The sequence below is a fragment of the Leucopleurus acutus genome (assembly GCF_964270905.1).
Source record: "Leucopleurus acutus genome assembly, chromosome: 9".
NCBI lineage: Eukaryota > Metazoa > Chordata > Mammalia > Artiodactyla > Delphinidae > Leucopleurus > Leucopleurus acutus.
In genome coordinates this window covers 5,289,955-5,311,664 of record NC_139144.1, presented here as the reverse complement: position 1 = coordinate 5,311,664, position 21,710 = coordinate 5,289,955, and the positions used below count along the sequence as shown (strand labels likewise).

At 35.8% G+C, this 21,710-nt stretch overlaps 1 protein-coding gene across 1 annotated transcript in view; it reads right to left on the bottom strand.

Annotated features, from left to right (window-relative positions):
- The window catches only part of SPMIP7 (sperm microtubule inner protein 7), a gene marked incomplete at both ends in the record, with an annotated part of 53,798 nt that overhangs the window by 28,899 nt on the left and 3,189 nt on the right, over positions 1-21,710 (bottom strand). The window contains 4 exons of the mRNA XM_082846193.1: positions 57-124; positions 964-1,102; positions 3,462-3,538; positions 18,752-18,849. Of these exons, the coding sequence (XP_082702319.1) occupies positions 57-124; positions 964-1,102; positions 3,462-3,538; positions 18,752-18,849 (382 nt within the window). The remainder of the gene's footprint in view (positions 1-56; positions 125-963; positions 1,103-3,461; positions 3,539-18,751; positions 18,850-21,710) is intronic.

Here is a 21,710-nt window from a genome sequence, read left to right as displayed (position 1 = left end):
ATAAATATGTGACGGCAAAAGGTCTACTGATGAGAACATTAGGAGATAAAACTTACAAATTGACTGGTTTGACTGGTGCCAAGAAAGATCTTGTTTGAAATCTGTCCCATAGTCCACCAACCATCTAAAATCACCATCAAAATGAATGACAAGTATTTAACCAAGTTAGTGTAATTTCTAGTATTTAAGTTCCAATTACTGTAATCTCTAGTATATACGTTCTAAGTTACTGTAATTTCTAGTATACACGCTTCAGTCCTCTCGTATCACAGGTAAGAGCCCCAGTCACCCAATGGAAAGCACTCCCCGAGCACCCTTAGTCACTCCGGGGGTTGCTCCAGAGCCACTCCTGATCTCTGCTCTGCTTGCAGACCCTCAGGGTCAGTTTGTTTTCTCACAGCTGGAGTCTGCCTCGTTAGCCACCTCCTTTGGGCTGAAGCCCTTGAGAAAGGTGTGGTTTGGATTTTCATCCCAAGACTGTGCTTTCTTGGCTCTCCCTTAGCCCATGCTCCACAGCCCCAGGCTAGTCTCCCCCACCCAGAGCTGTCATCTTAGACCATCATCTCGCCAGGAAGGACTTTGGATACAAGTATAATTCAACACTAAACAATATGTAATAAAAGACCAATTTTCACAAGGTATAAAAATATTTTAAAGGAGTTGAGAGATTCTTAAAAATAGTTATAGGAATCCAGACACATTTTTGGTCCTTTAATTGGTTTTAATTTCTGTGCACAAATCCTGTGCTGAAATTTTATATTAAAACTGTATTTTTCCTCTCTAATTATCATTTTTCTCTGTAAAAGCTGAAGTTTTTCAAGATACTGTGGGCTTCTTAACCTGTAGTTCACAGACCTCTTAGGAGTCCATGTTTAGAACTGTATTTCAATATAATTGATTTCCTTTTTAGTTTTGTGTACTTTGATGTATTAAAAAACTTCATTATGAGAGGTGATCACTGACCTGAGTTATTGCTGGCAATCCTTCATATCTTTTCAGTGTAAAACACTGTGAGATAGGGTCAGCAGCTTTTTCCACTGTTGTTTCTTCTGGATCAAGTTTTGGTGGTAGCATCTTATCCCAAGGAACCGTTTCATAAGCCCTATGAAATTATTAAATAATGACATTTTATGAAAAATACATATTCAGTTGGCATAGTTCTTAACAATAGCATATTCTGCGGTAGGAAGAATTCTAAATTGCCCCCCAAGATTCCTGCCCCTGGCGTACATACTGTATGTAGTCACCTCCCCTCAAGTGTGGGCAGAGCAAATGTATATGGTAGGGTATCACTCCTATGATAGTTTATATGGCAACTTTATATGGCAAAAAGGGATTGTGCACAGATAATTAAGGTCCCTAATCAGTTGAATTTGAGTTATTCAAAAAAAATAAATAAATAAAAGGCAGATTATCCTAAGTGGTTCTGACCTAAACAGGTGACCCCTAAAAAGAAGCAAGAAAACAGCAGCAGACACACTTCAGTTATCCTTAAACAAATCCTGAGAGTCCTAGAGCTGCGCTGAACTGAATTCTGCCAACAATCCGAATGATCCTGGGGGACTGGGACTCAGCCGCTGCTGACATCTTGATTCCAGCCTGAGAAACCCTGAGCATTGAACTCAGTGGGCACTTGCCAGCATTTCTGTCTTATGCAAACGTGAGCTACTAAATGGGCATGATGTAAAGCTGCCATATTGTGGTAATCTGTTACACAGCAATAGAAAACGAATGCATACACGTATATACATCTTACACTTTACCGAAAAAAAAATCATTTGAGCTTTGCAGCAGGGCAAGAAGAACATTAATTTATAAATAAATAAGCTATGGCTTAGAAAACTGAATTTGTTTGCTTAAGGTCACTCAGCCACTGATGGTCGAAGTTAGACCTCTGATCTTGATTACCTGCCACTGAGGAGTCAGTAACATTCACATGATGTTCACTCCCCTGCCCCCTAAAGCACTTTCTTAGTTTGCCACCCGAGCACTAGGTCTCTGCATTTCCTCCCCCCAACCCCCCATTGGTTCCCTCCTCTCAGTCCCTTGTGCTGGCACCACCCCCCTTTTTCTCCTCTTTCTTGATGTACAGATGCCAGGACTCAAGCTCTGTTCTCCTCTGGCTCATCCAGTGCTGGGGCTTGACATCCCTGCCCATAAGCCATGACACCCAGACTTGCTCCTCCAGCCCAGACCTCTCCCCCAGACTGCAGACCCACAGACCCCGTTGCCTACTTGACGCATCCACATGGATGTCTAATGAGCATCTTTATATTCAGCACATCTAAAACTGGCCTCTGTTCTTTCCCTCCAAACCTGCTCCACCGGCCTTCATCTTGATAAGTGATGGCTTCAGTCCATCCAGCTGCAGAGCCCTAACCTTGGAATCATTCTCCATGCCTCTTTCTTTCAGGCTCACAATCTCCAGTCTGGAAACTGTGTTGACTCAGCTCTCAAAATGTATCCAGAGGCCAGCAACTGTTACAACTTCGTACCACACTCTTCCAAAACGCCATTATCTCTGACCTAGATGACAGCAGCAACCTTCTGCCTGGTCTCCCATCTTCTCCCATCACCTGGTCCACTTTGAACCCAGCAGCCACCATGACTACTTTGATACACAAGTCTGATCTGGCCACTTCACTGCTAACACCCTACTGTTTACAGTCTCTGCAAGTGCCCAGCAAGATCTGGTTCCTGGGTATTCCCTGACCTCTTCTTTTGCTACCCCTCTCTTACTGCACTGTAGACCCCTGGCCTTTGCTCTTCCTTGATACCTCAATCACACTTCTGACACAGGGCTTTTGCTCTACGTTCCCTTTGACTGGGAAGTAGTCAATCCAGATATCTGCACATCACTCACTTCCAAGTTCCTGCTCAAATCTCATCGCTCAAGGAGGCCTACCCAGACCTCCTAGTTATTCTGGAAGCCTGTTACTCCACACAGGACACTCTTGATATTCTTATCCTGTTCTATTTTTTCTCTGCTATTTTTTCATTGACTCATCACCTTCTAAGATATGATCTATTTACTTATTACGTTTGTGGCTTATTGTCCGTCTCCCTTTAGAGTGAGTGCTCATTGGAGGAGTCTTTTATTCACTGGTGAATCTCACAGCCTAGGGCATGGACACATAACAGATACTCTATATGATTTTCAACTGAGTAAAAAAGTTCTCCTTCAAACTTCTCTGCTCTCATTTTCTATGATGCTGGACATCCTTATCTCGTCCTCTCTCTCTGAGCCTTTCCTTTCTGTTTTGGTTTTATTTTTCTATTAAATATAGGTTTTCTTCCTTTAACTGTTTATTTTAGCAATCAATGTAAGTAAGTAAAGAATTGTGTCTGATAGTCTTTGAATTCCTCACAGGATCCAGGATATTGTGGACACAAGGAGATGTGTTATTAAAGAAAAAAGAAATACATTTTTAAATCAAATTCTACTCAGGAAAAATGCTTACTTTTGTGTAGAGGACTTGTAAAATGAGTCTTTTGCATTATATTTCTTGTTTGATTGTAAAAGCGGTTCTCCATCATCCTAGAAGGGGTGAATAATAAGTTTAAAAAGATTACATGTAAATGAAAATTGCTAATGTTTTATATTCACCATGCTTTCTTTTTCTCTCATTCTGCATTTTTCTTATTTCAAAGCACGTCTTGGATCCACCAGATTTAATGCTTTCCCACTTTCCTCTATTGTCTTGGAAATTTACATTTTGTATGTGTGTGTGTGTGTGTGTGTATACTCCTACTAATTAAATTAAAACTTACAAATATATGTTATTCTACTCATTTCTGATTTTTGGCTTAATAATTTTTTTAAGATTGAAATGTATGTAATTAATTTTAGACCTTTCTTGTTTTCTAATATATACACAAAAGACTATTTTTTTCTTCTTAGCACAGTTTTAACTCCTTTATACAAAATTTGATATGTTTCATTTTCAAATTTATCATTCAGTTTAAAACATTTTCTAATTTCTCCTGTGATTTCTTCTTTGACCCATGGATTATTTAGAATTGTGGTGTTTAATTTAAAAATATTTGATGCTTTCCTAGACATCTTATAGTTATTTATTTTTAATTTAACTCTGTGGTGGTTTGAGAACATATATAGTAAATTACAGTCACTGATTTTTGAATGCTAAACAAATCTTGCAATCCTGGAATAATCCCCACTTAGTTGTGATGTATCATCCTTTTTATATATTACTAAATTCAATTTAGTAAAATTTTGCTAAGGATTTTTTTGTCTGTTCATATCAGACTAATTTTTGTTGTAACATCTTTTTCATATTTTGGTGACAGGCTTCTTTTGTCCTCAAATATATTATTTGGGTAAAATGATATTATTTCTTCCTTAAATATCTGATCTTCTCATTAGTAAAACTACCTAGCCCTGGAGTTTTTTCTGTAGAAAGTGTTTTAATAATCAATTAAACTATTTAATAGGTATAGGGCTCCTCAGACTTTCTTATTATGTCAGTTTTGTTGTGTTTTCAAGGAATTTTCTCATCTTAGCTAAGTTGTCAGATTGACTGGCATAAAGTTGTTTATCATATCCTTTATTAAAAAAATAAACTGTATTGAGGTATAATATACTGCAATGAACTAAATTCGATAAATGCATACAACTTGATGGGATATTATAGCTGTGTATATCCATGAAAACACAACAGACAAGATTCAGAGCATTTATATTTTGCAGAAGTATTTCTCATGCCCCTTTGCATCCATATCTCCCCCTGTTCCCAGGCCAGGGCAACAAATGATCTGCTTTTTGCCACTCTATATTGGTTTGTATTTTTAGAGGTTTATTTAAATAGAATCAGTTGGTATGTAATATTTTGTTTCTGGCTACTTTCATTCAGTATAATGATTTTGAGATTCATTCATGTTGTTGCATGTATCAGTAGATTTTTATTGCTGAATACTATTCCATTGTATGACTATGCCACAATTTGTTCATACTTTCACATGCATGTGAACATTTGTTTCCACATTTTGGCAATTATGAATAAAGCTGCTTTGAATATTTATGTTCAAGTCATTGTGTGGACATACATTTAAATTTGTCTTGGGTAAATATCTAGGAGTAGAATGGCTGGGACACTTGATAGGTATGTGTTTAACTTCTAAACAGTGTTAAAGAGTTTCCAAAGTATCTGTAATGTTTCACAATCCCACCAGCAGTGTGTGAGAGTTCCAGTGTTCTGGATCCTTGTCAACACCTGGAATTTTCAGTCTTTTAAATTTTAGCCATTGTGGGGATATACTGTTTTTCACTAATGACTCAGCATGTTGAACATCTTTTCATGTATTTTTTAGCCATTCTTATTTTTTTTGTGACGTGTCTGTTCAGATCTTTTGTTCATTTTCACTTGGGTTGTTTGTCTTGTTATTGATTAATTTTAAGAGGTTTTTATACATTATAGATACAAATCCTTTGTCATATATGTGATTGTGAATATTTTCCCATTGTGTAGCTTGCTATTTCATTTTCTTAACAATGCATTTTGAAAATCTAAATATTTAAAAAATTTTACAATCTTAATTTTATATTGAGCCCTATTATCCATTTTAAGGTTAATTTTTTGTATATGTTAATATAGTAAAACTTGATTTTTTTCCCCATAGGATATCCAGTTGTTTTAGTAATATATTAAGACTTCCCTTTCTTCACTAAAATGCCTTGGCACATTAAAAAAATCAAATGGCAATATATTAGGTGGCTCCACTTCTGGACTCTCTTTTATGTTCCGTTAATCTGTATCTATCATTTTCCCTTTTGTACTGATTATTGTAACTTTATAGTAAGACTTGAAATCAGGTGGCATAAATCCTCCAAGTTTATTCTTCTTATTCAAAATTGATTTAGTTATTTTAGGTTTCCGTTTTATATTGATTTTATAATCAGCTTGCCAATTTCTTCAAAAGTGTCTCTTAAGATTTTGATGGAGTTTGCATTGAAAGTATCTATAGATCAACTGGGGAAGCATTAACATATTAACAATAATAAGTCTTTCAGTCCATAAACCTGGTTTGCTTTCCATTTATTTAGGTCTTCTTTAATTGATTTCATTCATCAATGTACTCTAGCTGTCAGTGAAGAAAATGTGCATGTGTTTCACTAAATTCTATGTTGATTTTGGCCCTATTGTAAACAGAATCTTTTGAAATTTCATTTTCCAATTGTTGTCTTCTGATATGCACAAATACAATTGGTTTTTGTATATTAACAATAAACTTATGCCTTTAATAAATTCAGCTATTACTTTTAGTAGTTGTTTTGAAGATTCCTCAGGATTTTCTATAAATATTAGGTCATCTCTATGTAAAGACAGATTTGTTTCTTCCTTTCCAATATTTATGACTTCTACCTCTCTTCCTTACCCTGCTGCAATAGCCATTACCTCCATTGGATGGAAAATAAAAGTGGTAAGAGCAGGCATTTTTGTCTTGTTCCTGATTTTAGAGAAAGAAAATTGTCTTTCATCATTACTTTAGCCTTAGTTCATCACAGATGCCTTAAATATCAGGTTGAGGAAGTCCCCTCATAAATCTAATTTGCTGAGAGTTTTTATTACAAATGAATATTGATTTTTCCCTTCTTCCTAAGAATAGTCTTGGTTATTTCTGATTCTTTGGTTTCTGCATCCATTTTATAAAGAAATTTTCAATTTCCACAAATACACAGATAGGATATTGATTGAAATTACATTGAAACTATAAATCAACTTAGAAAGGTCTAAAAAAACTTTAAATGTTGAGCCTTCCAATCCAGATAATAGTATATTTCTCTATCTATTTGGGTATTTTAAAATTTCTCTCAATACACGTACTAGTTTTGCCACAGGTTCTTGAATATGTTTTGTTAGATTTATTACTCAATAGTTAATAATTTTGATGCAATTTTAAATGATAGCTTAAACTTTTAAAAAATGTTCTGCTTCTCACTGATATTTAGAATACAATTAATGATTTTATAATAATATTTATTTCTAGAAAACTTATTACACTCATTTTTTAATTTCAGTAAGTTAACTGCATATTTAGTTGGATTTTTAACATGCATAATCATATTATCAAGAATAATAGATTTGTTTAACACTTTCTAAGTTTTATACTATTTTTATGTTTCTTTGATTTGGCTGGCTAGGAACTCCAATGTGTAGAGTTCAAATATTGTTTGATTTACCTTTTCATAGATATCTATTGTTAATTTGAGGATAATTTTCAGTTCTTTTCATCAAACTTTTTTCTTTTTTTGCCTATGTTTAGATGAGTATATGACTTTTCTACTGTGATACAGTTAGTTATGTTTACCGATTTCCTAAAGTTAAGCAAATTTTACATTTCTGGGGTAGACTTAACTTTATCATGACTTAACTTTAGTAACCACGTGCTATATTGCTAGACCCTAAACATGTATGTGCATCTTCAGTCTTTACCTGATACCTTTCATTACTGATTTCTACCTTAATTCATTTGCAATCAGAGCGTATTCTGTGTATAATTTCAATTCTCTTAATTTATTGATTTATTTTATGTCCCAGAATACAATTTACCTTGGTGAACCCTCTGTGTGAATTGACAAGAATTCCTATTCTGCTATTGTTGTGTGGACTATACCAAGTAGGTCAAGTCAGTCAATAATGTTTTTTTATATTTTCTTTATCTTCACTTTTTTTTTCTGTCTACCTTTTCTATCAGTTACTGAGAATGGAGTGTTTAAATCTCTGATAGTGATTGTGGATCTGCTTTTCAGTTCCATCAGTTTTTGCTTCATGTATTTGAGTTGCGTTATTAGGTCATTTTATAAATTAACCTTCTTTTTCGTCATGGAATATCTATCTGGTAAAATTTCTTGCTCTGAAATCTACTTCGTTTGATATTATTACAGATATTTCTGTTTTCTTTAACTCTTTTTTGTGCAGTATATATTTTCCCATCTTAAACTTTTATCTATTTCTATTTAACATGGTTTTCTTGTAGCCAGAATATAGTTGGGTATTAATTTTTTTAATCCAACATAAAAATTGCTGACTTTAAATTTAATTATATATAGTTAGAGTCAATATAACAATCGACATAATTTGGTTTATATCTAGCTTTAAAATCTAGCTTTATTTACTATTTGTTTCACCTCCTTTTCCTTTTGCATTACTTTGTTTTGGATTAGTTAAGGTAATTTTTTTCCTCTTTACAATTTAATTTTATCTCTGCCTATTAGCCTTCTTTCTTTCTCTCTTTCCTTCCTTCCTTCCTTTCTGTGTGTCTCTCTCTCTTTCTTTCTTTTATCATGGTCACTCTAGGATTTACAATACATGTCTGTAATTCTAGGGTTTACAGTATATTACACCATTTCACAAATGGTGTAAAAATTACAACAGCATATCCCCTGACATTTCATCCTGACATTCCCTGGGTTACTGTTATACAGTTTACTCCTACATATGCTATAACCTCTAACTACTTGTAATGGTTGTTTCTTTCTTTTCTTTTTTTTTTTTTTTTGCTGTACGCGGGCCTCTCACTGTTGTGGCCTCTCCCATTGTGGAGCACAGGCTCCGGACGCGCAGGCTCTGGATGCGCAGGCTCCAGCCGCGCAGGCTCAGCGGCCATGGCTCAGGGGCCCAGCCGCTTCGCGGCATGTGGTATCTTCCCGGACCGGGGCACAAACCTGTGTCCCCTGCATTGGCAGGCAGACTCTCAACCACTGCGCCACCAGGGAAGCCCTGTAATGGTTGTTTCTTTAACAGTCAGTATACTTTAACTTAAAAACAAAACATAGTATTTTATTTTTACCCACATATTTACCATTTCTGTTGATCTCAAATCCATTTCATTGTGGAAATTCAAATTTCCATATACTTTAGTTTTTTCTATCTAAAGAACTTCCTTTATGTCTGCTAGCAATGAATTTTCTCAGCTTGGTTTTTCTGAAAATGTCCTTGTGTGTTTTGACTTTATTTTTGAAATGTGTTATTTCTGGTTAAAGTATTCATAGTTGATTTTTTAAAAATTTAAAATGTGTTTTCATTTTATTCTGGCTTGCACAGATTCTGACAAGAAACCTACTGTCAGTTTTACATGTGTTCCTCTGTACATAATTTTTTTTCTCTAACTATTTTAGGATTTTCTCTTTATCACTGTTTTTCCACAATGTGGTTGATGTGCATGGTTTTATTTATCTTTACTCAGCTTGGCATTTGCTGAATTTTTGGGATGTGAAGATTCATAATTTTCTTCAGTTAGGAACAATTTGGGCCATTATTTCCCAAAATATTTTTTTCCCACTTTCCTTTTTACCCTGGAATTCCAATTACATGTATGTTAGACTGCTCGACACTGTCCCACAGCTGACTGATGCTTTATTTGTTAATTTTCTCTCTGTATTTCATGTTTGAGTTTCTACTGCTATGTCTTTAATTTCACTGACCTTTTATTCTGCAGTGTCTAATCTGTTCTTGAAGCTATCCATTTATCTTTCATTTTAGACATGGTGTTTTTCTCTAGAAGTTCTTCTGAGTCTTGTTTGTATGGCCCATTTCCCACATCATCATAGTGTGGTCTCCTCTACATCCTGAATGTAGGGAACACATTTGTAATAGCTGCTTGAACATATCCCTGTCTGCTTGTTTCTTCATGTCTGTCACTTCTGTGTCTGGCATTACTGACTTACTTTTGCTCCTGACTATGGGTAATATTTTTCTTCTCCTTTGCATAAAAATTAATTTTTAATTGAGTTTTGTTTATTTTGGATGTTAGTTTATTGGTTACTAGAACTTATTTTAATACTTAAATAGTGTTAGATTCTGTTCCAGCACAAAGTTCAGTACTTGAAATCAGTTGGGTGCTTTTGAGGGTTGCTTTTAAGCTTTGTTTATTAAAGTCCAGAGGAAGCTTTAGAGTAGGGCTAACTAAGCCTGACTTCAGAGGTGACATCCTTCTGAAGAGTCCACCTGACATCCCATGAACTAAAAAGTTTCTTCCTTCTACTTTGTGGGGACATGGACATCCCCTGCCTGTTTGAGCTTCAGAAAATGATCATGCCAGTTCTTTACAATAGGTGTTTCCTCAGTTTTGGTAGTTTCCCCTTAAGGAGGCACAGATCATTGCTCAAAGATCTGCTCATTCTCTCTCCCAGATCTCCAGAGCCCCCTTGCTGTAGCTCCCTCCTCCCTGGTATCCTACTCTGCAAATTATGCTTGACTTGCCCCTTACCCCCAGAACATCAATCCCTGTCTCCTCAACTGCATGAAAGTGTGAAGCTTTGTATGGATTTCCCTTCCCTGGACTGTGGTTTAGAAACTGTCTCCGGGTAGTAAGCCAGTATGATTGTGGAGTTCACAATGTTCTTCCTTCCTCAGAGAGCTTAGTACTTCACTGCCTCTTGTCTAGTGTCTGGAAGCCATTATTTCTCAAAATTTGTTCAGTTTTCTACATTATTAAGGCAGGATAGTTGAGTGCATGTTACTCCATCTCCTGTACTTCTTTAATTTCTTCTGTTATCTTTTTTCTCGCTTTGTACTATTGTTGTTTTCCTTTGCTGTCCATTTTCTAGCATTTTGAGAACGGATTTTCATTCATCAAGAAAGGTGCTACTGGTGTTTAGTGGGGAGAAGCCAGGAATGCTGCTAATCATCCTACACTGCACAAAATCTCTCCCACAACAAAGAATTATCCAGCCCAAAATGTCATTGCGCCAAAGTTGAGAAACCCTGGTTTAACATATTATTTCCATTCTATCATTTAGTTTTTCTTCAGGGACTCCAATTATACATATATTCTTTCTTCTTTGCTTATCTTTGCTTATCTTCCTTTTCAACCATTTTCACTCAGATATTTTTAACTAATTCTTCATTCTTCTTCTCTTGGATGTCTTCCTGCCTTTCTTCAAAGTCCTCCATTAAATTTTTATTTTAATTAAATCTTATTTAATTTTAGTTTCCTTGGGCATCATGAAATTAGGTCTTAATTTTGAAATGAATTTTCTTTCACTTGTTTCACCTAAAATTTTATTTGTAAATCTTTGAATTTCTTTATGCAGGCAATTTTCATATTCTCAAATGCTTGCCTGAAAATATATAACAAACTTCAGAGTGTTATATTACAATATTTTTTAAAGTTGATTTGGGGAGGAATTTTCTTCACTAAGGTATTTTGATTCTTGTTTTCTGTTTTATTACAGTTTTCTTTAATTAATTCTGTGAATTTTGTGTGGTTTAATATTTGTAGTTCAGTGGTACTCTCTTCTGTCAGTGTAGCAAAGTACAGTTTCTTTAATAAAGTTTTTTCCTTATCTTAGTTGACTGTTACCAGAGGGGTTGTAAAATCTCCAATTAAATAATTCTTTTTGCCTTTCAGGATCTTAAATTTTCCTCTTTTCCTTCTTTTTTTTCTTTTAACCTTCTCCTACACAATCAATTCCTTTCAGAAACTGCCATCTCAGATCACATGTTCTTTTAACTCCTTCTCTGTAGACTTAGACTTTGACATTATCTATATTTTTAGTCCTAGACTTTGTCTATTTATCCACAGTTTTGACCAATTTTAAGATGGCTTCTGTCTACCATGTAATTTTTCCAAAGCTGTCCTTATTTACCAAAAAAAGGGTTTCTGTTGAGATGTTGAGACATGACTTGTTAGGATTTTCTGTTTTCTTTTCTTTTGAACTTGCAGTAATTTGAAATTTAGAATTTCTCTGCCCTCTAGTTATGGTGATGGTAAGGCTTTTATATACTGTCATTTCTCTTGTTCTGCACTGTTTTTGAGGCTATGTGGGGATTCACAGTTTTATGAGGTCAGCATTATATTTGGCTTCCCCAAAGTTATATATTTTTGTTCTTCTTGATTGACAGTGGCAGATATTTATCAATTGTTTATCAATGAACCAACTTGTGGCCTTGGTGTTCTTTTAAAATATATGTTTGTTTTCTCTTTTCTTATTTCTCATTTTATCTTTATTATATCCTCCATTCAACTTAAAAAACTATTATTTTTTCTCATTTTGAGATGGATGCTTGCTTAGTTCTTAAATTTTCAGGTTTTCTTCTGTTATAACATATTCAGTTAAGATTATTAAAAAAAAGATTATATATTTTCCTCCAGGCACTGTTATAGTTGCATTCCCACACGTTGCTATAATAATTCTATTTTATTTTTTTATTTTATTATTTTTAGTGATAATTTTTGTTTTTATCCCTTAGAAGTGTGTATACAAGGAGACTAAAAGTAAATGAGCACCAACAGTTACAATTCCAGATCCCTTCCTTTTTTAGAATTAGCAGTAGTCAAATTAATATGAAGAACCTGGAGGAGGCCAGGTAGCAGAAAAATATATAAATTATTGGCCTAAATATCTTGACAAGCTATGTAAGTATTAGAAAATCACTTATTTCTCTCTGGGTTTGTTTCTTCATCTGTTAAATCAAACTTCAGAATTGTATGATTCTTACTGAAATAGTTATAGATGAAATTATATGATGCCTGGTATTTTCTTTAAAATAACTGAGTGAGTTTAGGATTGGAGTATAGATTATATAAAACTGGCCAAATAATAACTGCTGAAACTGTATGATGGGTACATAGGAGCTCTTTACATTATGGCCTCTACCTTTGTATATGTTTGAAATTTTCCATAAATTTTAAAATTAATAATATTTTAAGAAGAAACAGACGATTCTTTGCCTCTCATTTTCACAAATTTTACTGCAAGAGGCAAGTACTATCTGGGATCGACACACAAAACCAAGATCACAGGCAACATCTTCAAAATGTTAAAAAGAATAAACTATGTTTAATCTGAACAGAGTCGATAATCTTCATATTGGATGTGTACTATTTTTAAAAACTGATGGTCTTGATTTCTTTTTCACAGATCATGAGAACCAGTCCATCCTGACCGCATAAGTGATTTTTTTCTTCTTCTCTGGTTTGTGGTGATTGTCTTAGATACTGACAATGTAAGCTGTAGTTCTGATCTATTATTTGGTTTCTGTTTGACAGTGGAGAATCTGGAGCAGGAAAGACTGTGAACACAGAGGAGCGTGTCATCTAGTACTTTGCAACAATTGCAGTTACTGGAGAGAAGAAGGATGAAAGTGGCAAAGTGCAGATGGGTCTGATTGGTGTGTCCGAATCAAGAGTGTCAGAGTGCTCAGGAAGCCCAGATGTGAGGACTGCTCTTGCCTTTGCAGGGAACTCTGGAAGATCAAATCATCAATGCCAATCCCCTGCTGGAGGCCTTTGGCAATGCCAAGACAGTGAAGAATGACAACTCCTCTCGCTTTGTGAGTCTCTGGGTCACAGAGGGTTTTCTCAGGACTTAAATGCCCCAAAAGGCATGTATGAGTTATTATTCAATCTCTTCTTACTCGTGCACTTCCAGTTTTGTATGTAATGTCATCTTTTTCACTTGCAAGGGTAAATTCATCAGGATCCACTTAGGTACCACAGGGAAATTGGCTTCTGACCTGATCCAAGTCCCTTCTGCCATGTCTGTATCTCCTGTAGTCTGGGGATGATTTATAACTTGCCCTCTCTCTAGGTTTTCTTCGAAGCTGGCCTTCTGGGTCTTCAGTCAGGGACCCTCACTGGCTCCAGGCTGGTCCCAACCATGGCGGAATCACTTCTGGCCTTTCCTTCCCTGGAGGTGCACTCCTCCCATGATCGATTTTATTTTTTAAATTGAAGTACAGTTGATGTACAACATTATATAATCTACGGCTGTACAATACAGTGATTCACAAGTTTTAAAGGTTATACTCCATTTATAGTTATTGTAAGATATTGGCTATATTCCTTGTGTTGTACAACATTTTATTATTCAATTCAAGATATTTTCTAGTTTCCTTTATGATTTCTTCTTTGGCCCATCACTCATTCATAAATACATTTTTATATTTCCAAATGCATGATTTTCTAAGGTGTTTTGACCTGTCATAATAGTCTTGTGGGCAAAGAATATACTTTGTATGACTTAAAACATTTGAAATATTTTTAGACTTGTTTTATGGCATAGTATGTGGTAATTTTTGTAAATGGTCCTTGCAAAAAGATTTATTTTTGTATGTCTATTAGGTTGAGTTGTTAATTGTGCTGTTTTATTCTACTATATCTAGTTCCAGTATATCTATATGTACTATATTCCCCAGTATCCCGTTGTCCTGTTGATTGGCACACAGTTTATGATGATTCCTATCAGCCTGAGTCATTAGCAAATATTTCAGTGCCTTTGCAGATAAAAATCCATGTTTAGCATAGAGGTCACCCAAATAAACCTAACATTGTTAGTGTTATGCACTACTAACAAATATGAAATCTTTGACAAAACAATTTCTGCTACATCAATATAATTTCTACATCTTTTCTGAAGATTACACATAAACATGGGTAAGAATAAGAGCTGTGTGAGAGATGGAGCAAACAAGCAAATAAAACCAATGGATCTACTGTCAAAAATGAGGCATGTAGAAATGCAAAATCACATCAATTTTTTATTTCTAAAAAGTATTCTAAATTACAATTGACTACAATTCATTTAAAATGTTTTAGATTGTGAGCTTTTCAGCACTTTACAAGATTTGTCACAATTACCTGTTTCCTGTGGGCAATGTATTGATAAAGTTGGTGAGTGATGTGTGGATAAGATTGGTCCTCCTCTAGTTTTACGGGCAAAGATTCTGAAATCTGTCATTTCCTATTGTTCTTCTTCAAGAAGGTAACTAAATATTTCCTAGCAGGGTCTGAATTTATGTCTCCCCATTTTCTGGTGGTTAATATTATTGTTCATCATCATCTTGGTTTATCATGTCATTGGTTTCATGGCACAGTCTTTCATTGGAATCTGGAATTTTCTCAAATACACATTTTTCTCAAATGCACAGTCTTTCATTGGAATCTGGATTTTTCTCAAATTTTTCTCATTCTCTGGTTGTTCATATTATTGTTCATCATCATCTTGGTTTATCACGTCATTGGTATCACGGCACAGTCTTTCATTGGAATCTGGATTTTTCTCTTCCACTTCCTGATTAGTCTTGTAAGCTGCCACTTCTATGTTATGTAGCTTCAATTTCTTTATGAAATGTTTTAGTTTCCAGGTCCTCAAATTTATCAGCTACATAATTTCCTAATAAATATTCATTTTCTAGTAGCTATTCTTCTGCTGGTGCGTCTTCTATCTCTGTTCTCTGAATGTTTTGTGTGTACTATTTCATAAAGAAGTGATTAAATTTGATCTTTGACTTCATCTCTAGTGCTCTTGGAATCTGATTCAATGGGAACCTCTACTAATAAATCTAGATATTTCCTAGTTTCTTCTGACAAGACTAATAACATTGAAGGAGATCTCTCTTTATGTCCTGATACTTTAGCATCCACATTAAGATCCTCCATCACCAACAATATCATGTTTCAATTTCCTAGAATTTCATGTTCAACAAGACCTAACAAAAGATAACAACTGATGCCCAGATTCTAAACAATGCAATTACCATAAACAATGTGAAGAAATAACTTTCAAAAATCTCCTTCTTTCCATTTTTGTGTCTTCTGTGCTTTGTCTGTTTTTTGAGACTCTTGCTGCCATTTTTGTTGGTGCTGGGGCTGACACCAGCAGCTGCTGCTGCTGCTGTCATGATTGGCTTACTAATAATTAATCCTTAATGTACAGCAGAATATGTGAGGGGATGCCGCAGGGAACTCCATAAATAAACAGCAGTGGACATGATAATTGTGTCTTCACATGTTGCTTCTCTCCTATTCCCTTACACATCTAGAATTCCAAATAAACATATGTTTTTCTTTTTCACTGTATCCTCTATGATTTTTACTATCCCTTTGGTATTTTCCATCTTTTTGTAAATTTGTGCATCATCAAGAGTATTTTCCTCTCTTTTATCTACAGTTCTCCAATTCTCTCTTTAACTGTGTCTAATCTGCTACAGCACCCATCTACCTTATTCTTTGCTTACTGTATTTTTCAGTTCTGGTACTACATTTTTCTCATTTTTCTAATTTTGCATTTTCTAATTTCTAACTTATTTACAAAAATTTCGAGCTTAATCTTTATTTTCTTTTTGAACATTTTATGCATATTTCCAACGTCTAGAATCAATTTTTGTCTCTTTGTTTTCTCTCATTTCTGCTGATTCTCATTCACAGTGTCCTTTCTCTTTATGCGTTTGGTTACTGTTGATTATGTGTTAAACATTATATTTTAAAAGTTATTGACAGAAATAATTTGAGGCTTAGTAATTAATATACTATCATCCTCCAAAGAAGTTTTATTTGTATGTCTGGATTCTGGGAATGATAGCAATCTAGGATCACCTTAATACCAGTCCAAGACTTGGTTTTCTCTTTTATTGTGAAGCAGCTGTAGTCTGTTCAAGGCTTTTTACTATTGATCTACCCTTACTTCTAAGGTGAAAGCCTTCAGGTGTAGTGGGTGGTTTTCAAAGACCAATTCTAATTTTTGGTGTTTTATACCCACGAGGCTAGGAAATGTTCAGTTAAAGTTTAGTTTCCCTTTCCAGAACAGCAAATTGCTGTAAGGCTGAAGTGACCCTAAGTGATAGCTTAAATTTTAGAGTTTCTACCCTCTCATTGGCCCAGTAATTTCTCTCCACCTTATTAGCTTTTTGATATTAAAAAAATGTTAATCCAGTTGTTTTTCCATTGGAAGTACTGTCCAATGTTACTTAGCTCCCACTACTGGTAGTAAAATATCAAGATTTTGTCATAAAAGTCTAAGCTTATTTTAAATTTAAATAAGTATGCTCTATAAGCTTTTGCAGGACAAGCACAAACTTCAGAATTCTAATTCTACAATATATAGCTAAGTAAAGCATGTAGCCTTGCCATAAATTTGTAGCCTTAGATGGAAAAAAAAAGGCATTAATGCCTTCAATTTCTTATAATGTTCCCTTTCATTTGCTTTCACAGGACTTACCAGAAGGAGCAATAGACTCTTTGAAGAGTCTGGAGATGGAATAAGTGAAACTAACAAATTTTCTTTACCCTTGTAAACAAATTCTGCCTTTTATCTGAATTTAGAATAGCTCAAAACAGGTCAAACCTCCCTCATTTTTAATGCTTTAATTTTCTTATAGAGAAAAATGCATAGACAAAGAAAGACATGAAGCCCTGGCATGGGTGGATGGCATCTTGAGTAAAGGAGGCATTGGTGACATTTATTTTGAATGACCTTTTTATTCCATGGCCATATACCCTAGTACATGATTTGTGGGAGGTATGCTCCATTCCTCTTTGTGGTAAAATTAGAAAAGGCAAAGGGAGAGGTGGGGAAAGAGGGAAAAGAAGAAATCAATCTGTATCTCTTAAGTACAGATAATTTATCAGGCAGATCAACTTTAGGAAGGAGTACATACAAGAGTAACAGAAATGGAAATTGACTCCTTGAAAGCATCCGTATCTTTACTGCTAATAGGCATGGGTTTATTTTTGGAGTGATGAAAGAGTTCTAAAATTAGATTGTGGCAATGGTTGTACAATTCAGTGAATATCCTAAAAAAATGAAGAAAAAACCCCACTGAATTGAACACTTTAAGTGGGCAAACTTTATGGTGTGTAAAACATACCTCAGTAAAGTTGTTTATTTTTTTAATCCCTTGTCATATCTATGTATTCCTTGGGGAGTCTTCAAGTAATTTAAATACCATGGGTTTAGAATCTATTAATCCATATAGGATGATTCAGACATATATCTAGGTTTAAAGTTTGTGGTCAAAAGTCAGTTGCTTAACATCACAGGACTTCAGATTTCTCAAATAATATGGGGATAACAACACTGTCTTGTCCAGAAGCAGGGACTCAAACACAATTTTTGTTCAATTAATACATGGTAGGAGTGCTCTAGGTGAAGTGTAGGATACAACAAGGAAAACACACCAGTGGGAATGTGGTTTCAGCTGAAATCTAGCTTTATTCTGTTTCTTCAAGGAAGTCAGTCATTGGCCAAAGCCTGAGTGGTCAATGTGGGAGGGTGCAGTGTCCAGCTGGCAGCTGGCAGACATTTAGTGGCTATTGCCTACTGCCACTGGGGAGGGTGCCCTTGCCATTAGAGGGGCCTGTGTTGGGCACTACCATCATCTACTACTCATTCTTCTTCCATAGTACTGTTCTGTTGTAGGGATGCACAGACATGCATAATATACAATAACTGTGAACTTCTACATAGTGCCTGGCCCATAAGGAGTACTTTATAAATGGTAGCTATTTTTTTAAACTTTTTATTTTATATTTGGAGTATAGTTGATTGGCAATGTTGTGTTAGCTTCAGATGTACAGCAAAGTGATTCAGTTATACATATACATGTACCTATTCTTTATCAAATTCTTTTCCCATTTAGGTTGTAATATAATACTGAGCAGAGTTCCCTGTGCTATACAGTAGGTCCTTATTGGTTATCTATTTTAAATATAGCAGTGTGTACATGTCAATCTCAAACTTCCTAACTATTCTTCCCACCCCCCACCCTTCCCCTCTGGTAACCAGAAGTTTGTTCTCTAAGTCTGTTTCTGTTTTGTAAATAAGTTCATTTGTATCATTTTTTTTAGATTCTGCATATAAGCAATATCATATGATAGTTCTCTTTCTCTATCTGACTTACTTCACTCAGTATGCGTAGCTATTTTTTACAGGGCATAAAATATCAAATACAGACAAGGAAATAAATTGATTACAAATACTACATAATGCTATGCAGTAAGAAAACCTTACGGTACATGTTGCTTTCTCATCAAATGTATATAGGTGATTTACTGAGTATTCTTCATGATGAGGTTGTAAGGCAGTAACTCTCAGTGGGCTTGTCCAACCTGAAAACAAAAATGTATATGCTTTGGGTACATACGTAAGAAATACAAATGTACACAATGCAATAGGAATTTCTTCTTCCACCAGAAATACTTCCTACTAGAAAGCTAAACTGTGTGGTATTGACTTTTCCATGGATTATCTATAACAACTTTTCTCAGCAGTGAGAACAGAAGTACTCTGGAATTTATGTGTTAGATTAATTAAATAGTGTACAATTATTTGTTATTTATTATTTATTATTGGAAGAGATCTCTTGGGCACTATTAATCTGTGCGTGTGCACGCAGACGGGTTGGGGATGGTGGTGACACAAAGGAGTTTACTATGTAGATAATTCAACCTAATGATAAGAGATGGGCAAATATAAAAGCTGCCTTCAACAAATATTTACCTCACCACAAATGAAAGCAGATGAATGTATAAAGATGGAAAACAGGTTTCCTGGTTTTGAGGTGCTCATGAACAAATGGAAAAGACAGACATGTAAGTAGATAATTTCACTACAATGTGGTGACTGTGATCATTGTTGAGCTCTGAGTGCTGTGGGAGTGCAGAGGAGGGACATCTAATCCAGCCAGATTGTAGGGAGTTAGGAACATCTTCCTGAAGATAAGACTGGACCTCATCTTGACAATTGAGTATGACTTGGATAACAAAGGGGAAGTGGAGGAAGAAGAGTCATTCCAGATGCAGGAACAGTATGTACAATGGTAGGCTTGCCCTGTGAGAGCAGCATCACAACTCTTACTGAAGGTTGGGTATAGCTACATCTTGAAATGGCAGCCAGGGAATGGTGGAAGATGAACAAAAGAGGTAGGCCAATGTCAGGACATGAAAGCTTTGGACCTATCCTCCTTGGTAAGTCTTAATAAGAGAGACTGATAACTTCGGCAAATTACTCTGGTTTGGACAGGGGACTAGTGTAGGTGAAGATAACGGTTGTACCACAGAGATCCTTTTCCTACTGCATGGGGTCTTCTAACTTGGTCCTCCACTTTTTAGCTTTGCCCCATGAATTAATCTAACTCAGCAAAAGATGAACTAAAATGCTAAAACTGGGAGCTAGCTGGACAGTACAGAGATATCTAAGCATAGGTGAGATGAACTGTGAGAGGGATTTGGGATAACACAGGAGCACCCTGGTCACCATGGATAGCAATCTGGCGAAGCTCCATAAGAGACTACAGCAATACCTGGGGCTTAATAATGTATATACTTCCTGGCTAAGGTGCCACTGTGACCTCGTGAATTATTTGACCCCCGAGTCTTATTTTTCTTACCTTTAATGATTGCTGCCAGAGTTGTAAAAACTACCATTAATGTATTTAAAGGAATTGGCAAATTTCTGGCATGCAGTTTATAACATTATCAGTTAGTAGTTGTAACATTATTAGTACCTACAGTAGTAAGTAATATCATCTTCATAATGATGATGTTGATTCAGTCAATATTTAACCAAGCAGGACAGAACCTGCAAACTCAGAAGTGGCAATGAAGGGCTGGAGAACGGGGGACCCTCTGTGGATTCTGAAGGTAAGTGACAGAAAGTAGCAAGTGAGAAGGCCTTGACACAGCACTACTGACTGTGAAGATGGAGCAGGCCATGTGAGAAGACTCCAGGAGAAGAGTGCATCCCCTGCTGCCAGAGAGCAAGGAAACGGGCGCCTCAGATGTCAGGGACTGTATTCTGCACAGTTAGAATGAGTCCCAAAGTAGATTTCTCCCCAGACTCTCCAGATATGAACAAAGAGCACACCTTGACTTTGGCAGTTGGATCTCAAATAGAGAACAGAGTTAAGCCTGCTCAGGTTTTTGACCCACAAACTTGTCAGTAATAAATGGCCTTTGTTTAAAGGTGCTAAGTTTGTGGCAGTTTGTTATAGCAGCAAGAAAAAACTAATACAGAAGCAGAGGCAAGAGGCCAAGGCAGAGTGAGAGAGGCCGTGCTGAATTCCACGATCTTTTCAGTTTTGAGAAGGATAATTCTGTCTGTGACTCAGCTGGCCAAAGAAAACCCTCCAGTAGATTCTCATGCCATCAGCAGCAATATGGTGCTTTTTGGTATCCTCTGATTTGAAGCCATTCTAGCAGCTACTTAGGAAAAAAAAAAAAAAAGGAAAGTAGAAAAACAAGAAAACTAAAATTTTGACTTTAAGCCAGAGTAGAAGTAAACAGGGCAATGAATTACAACTATATACCTCAGGGGCACTATGCTTACATCTAAGTATGATGACATCCTTTCTTCTACCTTGTTTCAGTAACTAGTGCTGCAAAATAACCTCAAACCTAGTAGCTTGAAATAACCATTCATCATCTACTGGGACTCTGAATTGTTCTGTCATAAGGCATAGCTCCGATAGCTGAAAATGTTCAAAATGACCTCACTCACATGGCTGGCAAGTTGGTATTGACTGTTAGCTGGGAGCTCAGCTGGGCCTGATGACCAATGCCTTATTTTTCTTCCCCTCTGGATCTAGGTTGGGTCTCTCACAAAATAGTGACTGAAACTCCAGGGGAACAATCCCTAAATGACCAATCTCAATGTGCAAGTACTTACCAGGCCTCCACTTGCATCATGCTTGCTAATATCTTATTGGCTAAAGCCACTCATATGTCCAAGCCCAGAGTCAACGTGAGAAGGAAACAGACCTCATTTTATGGTTGGAAAAGTGGCAGGCACACACAGGAAGGGGTGAGCTGCCAAAAGCCACTTTTGGGAACAGCTATTACACACCTCTCCTTCATAACCCACAGTCTAACTTCATTGCTTTCATGCCACCAAACAAATATCAAGTCTTTTGTCAAGGAAAGCACTGTATTATTTCCTTGACAAAAGTATTTCCTCATTTATTAGAGATTTA